We start from the raw sequence: 6,258 nt of genomic DNA on the forward strand, positions 1-6,258 counted from the left end.
CTTCACATAAAATATTTATCTGTGCGCAATACCAAATTATTTATTCACTTTGTAGATTAAATTGTTCGATGATATTGACTCATTTATTCGTGATATATATTTATTTTTTATTTTTTATCCTATAAAACCAAATGTTCGCGATGTGTAATGTTTTGTTTGTTGTATATTCTTATTTGTTCGTTATGTTTAACTTTCTGTTCGTAGAAGATAATCATTTTTTCGTGTTGTTAAAATATTTGTTCCCAATAGCCAAAATTCATTATTAAGTATTGAATTTTTTTTCGAATCAGCAAACATAGGCAAGTGTGGTTTTGTTTTGAAGATCTTGCCATAAGAAAGATGATGGTGCAACCTAAACTAAATTTGGATGCTCAATTTAATACTTATAGTTTTTTTAGCTTTGAATATGTTGTAACATGATATCATTGTCCTTTTTTGCATGCATAGAATCTTTCTCCACTTGAGTAGTTTTGATCTACGGAAACTGTACGTTCTAGCATGAGGCTAATTACAGCCCATTAGGCCAGCGCTCGCGGTCCTTCTGCTTCAGGGGATGATTTGTGAAATCATCACTCGAAGCGAAATATAACCACATCCAGCAGCCGATTTGTCCCTGTGATAACAGGTATGATTTGGTTAGGTCAGAAAAAGATCTATTTATCTTTCTGAACTGTTGACCGAGTTTATATTTCCACCATAAACTCGAAAACCGGATATCCTCAGACTAGTGATACTAGACAAATGATCTCCTTGAATGGTTTTTCTTAGTGGTGTCCCTTTTTTCTTTTATGTTTATTTGGATAAATCTTTGAGAAACTATAGTAAATCACAAAAAATCATAAAATTAAAAATCTAATTTTATTGGACTCCACATAAGTAGATCTATGCAGTGAACATATAATATGATATAATTTAGTAAAAAATTGTTATACTTTTAGACATATATTTTTCTTTAATTACTTCATATCTACATTTTCTCTTGTCCCATTATGGTAAAATTTAATAGTGGTCTAATCATTATATGATTTAGCTGTTGTAAAAATTTCATGCTCATTGGATTATGTATGTCTGAGTTATAGAATCAGGAGTTTAATTCCAATATATATTAGACTCTTCAGTTGCTCAAGCATATATATATATAGCCCACCATAAAATTTTCACTATAATTGGACCATAAAAAAATATAGATATGAATTAATTATAGAAAAGTATATATCTAAAGTAAAAAAATTACTAAATTATATCATATTATATGTTCATATATCTATTCGTGTGGAGTCCAAAAAAATTGAATTTTCATTTTATGGTTTTTTTTTTGTTTTACTATGATTTTCAAAGATTCATTCAAGATAAAAATAAAAGAAAAAAAAGGAAAATCCATCAGAGAAATCAACCAGGAAAGTTATATGTCCGAGTACATGGTAAGTACTGATGACCCCCGTGACCCTCACCAATGTCTTGCATGTTGACCCCGGCACCTAAAAATTCTTGGCTCCCCTCCTCACAGTCCTGACGCCACCACCACACGACAAGAACAAGCACGCAACAACAGACAAAACCAGTTGGAGACCTCACAATGCAAGACATGCCACAACTGCTGACCAAATCAAATAATAAGCAAATCTGTTGCTTAACACCAACTACAACTTTCGTCGCTGCCGCCACGAGCAGAAACCTCTCTAAACATAACAGAAAGAAAATGGAACCATGCACATCGATCACAAGCGTCAAGTGGATTACTATACAATATAGTACATTGTACACAAACATACTCAACTGTTCCCAACTCAGCTTCGCCGTCCATTAGCATCACAGCAAAACCAGAGTTGACATCTACCAAGTCCTACAGGACAAGAAGAAGCACGGCATTCTCCAACTCCAAGTCGCCTCCACGACACTAGCAAGATGATGAAGATGATGAACTCCTCGCAGATCCTGATCTCCTCTGTCGGAGCTGCGGCGGCGGCGGCGGCGGCGGCGGCGGCGGCTAGCCCAGCAATCTACCAGCAGTCCCAATGGAGCTCGCACCTGACGGCACCACCTTCCCCGCAGGCCAACCTCGGCGGCGCGGTTCTTGCGTGCGTCCTCTCCTTCCTGGCCGCGGCCGTCTCCAGCGCCGGCGGCGTCGGCGGCGGCTCGCTGTACGTCCCGATCCTCACCGTCGCCGCAGGGCTCGGCCTCAAGACGGCGGTTGCCTTCTCCACGTTCATGGTCACGGGGGGCACGCTCTCCAACGTGCTCTACACCCTCTTCCTCCGCCGCGGCGGCCGTCGATCGACTACGGCATCGCCGTGGTGTCGCAGCCGTGCCTGCTCCTGGGCGTCAGCGCCGGGGTGGTGTGCAACGTCGTGTTCCCGGAGTGGCTCGTCACCGCGCTCTTCTCGCTGTTCCTCGCCTTCGCCACCTTCAAGACGTACCGCGCCGGGGTGCGCCGGTGGCGCGCCGAGACGGCGGAGCTCGGCGGCGCGGCCGCGGCGGAGGTGGAGCCGCTCCTTGGACGGAACGGAGGCGGCCGGCGCTGCCAGTGGGTGGACTTGCTGGTGCTCGTCACGGTCTGGCTCTGCTTCTTCGCCATGCACCTGTTCATCGGAGGTGACGGCGCCAAGGTACGAGCTGAGCTGAGCTGCTCTTCATGTTTCAAATTTTCAGAAACTGTGAGGACCGGACACATCCTTGACCTGTTTCTTGACTCTTCAGGGAGCCTTCAACATAAAGCCCTGTGGAATCGCGTACTGGCTCATCACCGTGGCACAGATCCCTGTCGCCGAGGCTTTCACAGCGTGCATCGGGCGCCAAAGGAGAAAGTCACAAGCTCAACACGGAGTAGACCAGGTACTACTGCAATCGTTACCAAAAACCCAACAAAATTGGGTTCGTTCACCTGTTTTGCGCAAATTAAGACACTGTAGCGTGGAGCTGTTCTGTAAATCGGTCTAAAAAACGAACCCTGCTAAACAGGCCCTTAGTAGTCATCAAAGAAGCTGTAAAATTGTTCACTTTCCCAGTAACAATCATCTTTGCTCGATGACGAACGCAGGCGACGTCGGTGTGCAGCAAGCTGGACGCGCTGCCGGCGTACGTCTTCCCGGTGGCCGCTCTGCTGACCGGCGTCATGAGTGGGCTCTTCGGCATCGGAGGCGGCCTGCTCCTCAACCCCGTCCTCCTCCAGATCGGGGTCCCCCCAAAAGTAATTAAGATGAGATCACATCCACCACAGTTCTTGTTCATCTTCTCTCCTCCCCGACTAAATGATTTTCTTCTTCAGACGGCGTCGGCGACGACGATGTTCATGGTGCTCTTCTGCGCCTCGATGTCCATGGCCCAGTTCATCATCCTGGGTGTCCCCGGGATCGCGAGCGCGCTGGTCTACGGCGCCACCTGCTTCGCGGCGTCCGCCGTCGGGCTGGCCGCGATCGAGGGCGCCGTGAGGAGGTCCGGCAGGGCCTCACTGATCGTGTTCGTCGTCGCCGGCATCCTGGCCCTCAGCGCCGCCGTGATCGCGTGCTCCGGCGCCGTCCGCGTCTGGGGGGAGTACACGAGCGGCCAGTACATGGGCTTCAAGATGCCCTGCTGATCTAAAGAGAAGAGCGGCCAAATGGAACAGCAGCAGTTGCAAGTGCTGCTTTTTTTTGTTTACTTTGCATTAACTAGGCTGTCAAAATAAAACTCTGCTGATGCTGTGGCCAATGAAGTATTCATGGTCGACAACAAACTTTTGTTATGTTTGATTTCAGATTTGTTTCTTTTTGTCCATTTTGTGCATCCCATTCAAGGACGAATTCTTGGAGCCTCACTTATTTCACTGATCTTGTAAGCAAATGACAATGCTGATTGCTAATTGCTATCAGTGATCTTGTAAACAAATGACACTGCTGATTTTAGGTTCAGGCTTGCGCGGTTGCCTGCAGGTTCCTGGCGAGGATGCCCTCGAAGGTGATCCCGGGGCCGAAGGCCAGGATGAGCCCCCACTCGCAGTCCTCCCCGTTGCCGGCCTCCTTCTCCGCCGCCGCCGCCGCCGCCTTCCTCCGCCGGGTCTCCTCCACCATGTTCTCCAGCACGTACACGATGGTGTTGCTGCTGGCGTTCCCGAAGTCGCGGAGCGCGCAGCGGCTGGCGCGGAGCTTGTCGCCGGCGAGGCCGAGCCGGCCCTCCATCTTGGTCAGGATCGCCGGCCCGCCGGGATGCACCGCCCAGAACATGTCGTCGTACCCCATGGCCTCGCCGCCGGCGAGGACCTCCCGCCGCTCCGCCATGAGCTTCCGGCAGAAGTCCTCGACGTGCGCCTCGATGAGGTGCGGCAGCTCCCGCCCCAGCTGGAACTTGATGCCCTCCTCCGTGAGCCGGCCCTCGATGGTCTTGTCGGTGCCCGGGAGGAAGCGCTGTAGCGCGGCGTGGAGCTCGAAGAGCGGGTGCTCGGCGGGGGCCGGGTCGGCGCCGACGAGGGCGGCGCCGGCGCCGTCGCCGAAGAGGGCGACGCCGACGAGGTCGTAGGGGCGGTCGGGGCTGGGCGGGCGGAAGCCCACGATGGTGGTCTCGGAGGTGGCGAGCAGGACGCGCGCGCCGGGGCAGCTCTCGGCGAGGCCCTTGGCGACGCGGAGCCCCGCGACGCCGCCGGAGCAGCCGGTGAAGGCGAGCATGACGCGGCGGACGTCGGGGCTAAGCCCGAGGGCGCGCGCCAGGTGCAGGTCGCCGCCGGGGAACCGGGCCTCGCTGGAGGAGACGTAGACGAGGTGGGTGACGGCGGAGAGCGCGCCGCCCCAGGCGCGGACGCAGGCGAGCGACGCCTCCGTCGCCATCTGCGTCACCGCCTTGTTGGAGATGTCCAGGCGCTGCTTCATCGTCGGCGAGCCCTCCTGCGCCAGCTCCGGGTAGCTCCGCAGGATCTCCTCCGACATCACCACGTACCGGGTCTTCACCGTCGTCGTCTTGCCTGCGATCAGTTGCATCCATGCATCAACCATCATCGCCATCGCCAGCAAAATCATCATGAACCGATCGACAAAATCGATCGATCGATCGAGTGCGTTTGTGATTAATAATTAAATTACAGAGCCTGGTGAGCTTCTCCTTGAGCTCCGGGTCGTCGCAGTTGGTGTTCTTCATGAAGCCGTCGACGACGTAGTCCTGCATGACGAGCTGCTGCGGGAAGGCGTGGCCGAGGGCGAGGATCGTGGCCTTGCCGGGGTTGGGGGCCATGGACGACGCCTGCTGGTTGGGAGCGCCCGTGTCAGCGTCGTTGCTCACCATCGTCCCCTTTGCGAGATGGTGATTGGCCAGTAGCAGAGAGATCGATCGATCAGATAGGTAGCTAGCTAGAGGTTGAAGAAGATGCAGCATCGATCTGGAGGCTGTGCACATATATAGCTTACTCTGCTCACGAGTCACGACCTGGACGATACTGCCTGCAGTTGGGAGGCAACAAGGGCATGGTGACTGGAAAGCATGGTTGGTGCCGAGCAGATGAGCGATTGGTTGATTACCAGTAAATTTTTGTCAGTCTTCTGATTGCGTGCAAGGGCGATTGGCCAAACTAAAAATTGTGGAGAGTCGAAAACGCTACTTATAATCTCCTTTAAAACGGTAAATGGTAATATCATCTGTCACGACCCAAACTTGGTAATCATGATTAACATTTAAATAATAGCATCATTAACATCACTAAAGCATAATGAGGCATCATGTGCATGTGCATACGCTTGCATGAGTTTATTCATTTTTATGCATTGTTTGAATGAGTGTTTGTGATGAAAGTTCAAATTTTGCTTTGAAACTGTACCCTCAAATATTTTATTCACATAGTAGAAATGATGAATTTACAATATTTTTTTCTAAATTTTGTGACCATCAAACTGGAGCATAATTATTGGAAGATGCAAAATCTTCTATTTTGTTTATTTTGCTGTGATCAACCTGGAAAAGAATTTTGAGTGTTTATTGTTGCAGAATGATCTTTGTGATTTTATTGTTCTCCTGTTAAAATTTGGTGATTTTTGGAGCTTGGGAAGGCCTTGCTTTTGACAATTGAAGTTGAACTACCATTTTCACCCTTTTCATCGCTGAGCCCACTTGTCAGCAGTGTTTTCCCCTTCTCTCGCCGCTGGTCGAGCTCTAGTTGGCCACCACTCCACTCCGACGGCTGCACGTTGACCACCATGGCAAGGAGGCATGCGAAACACCATCCCTGGCTCTCACTCTCACCCCGTTTTAACCCCGAACGTCGGGCGAATCCTAAACCCTAGCTCCAAATTTTCCCTTTCT

The 6,258-nt window shown here is 50.5% G+C and overlaps 1 protein-coding gene and 1 pseudogene across 1 annotated transcript; one reads left to right on the forward strand and one right to left on the reverse strand.

Annotated features, from left to right (window-relative positions):
• Positions 1-1,876: 1,876 nt before the first annotated feature.
• LOC120669322 lies at positions 1,877-3,587 on the forward strand (annotated as a pseudogene).
• Positions 3,588-3,699: 112 nt separating this feature from the next.
• LOC120669330 (type III polyketide synthase B-like) lies at positions 3,700-5,316 on the reverse strand. Its single transcript, XM_039949103.1, has 2 exons — positions 5,049-5,316; positions 3,700-4,930 (listed from the first exon to the last, which is right to left on the reverse strand). Exons 1-2 carry the CDS (start codon positions 5,245-5,247, stop codon positions 3,885-3,887), a joined length of 1,245 nt encoding a protein of 414 aa, XP_039805037.1. The 5' UTR covers positions 5,248-5,316; the 3' UTR covers positions 3,700-3,884.
• Between the last annotated feature and the right edge of the window lie 942 nt (positions 5,317-6,258).

This window comes from Panicum virgatum, chromosome 2K, assembly GCF_016808335.1.
Source record: "Panicum virgatum strain AP13 chromosome 2K, P.virgatum_v5, whole genome shotgun sequence".
NCBI lineage: Eukaryota > Viridiplantae > Streptophyta > Magnoliopsida > Poales > Poaceae > Panicum > Panicum virgatum.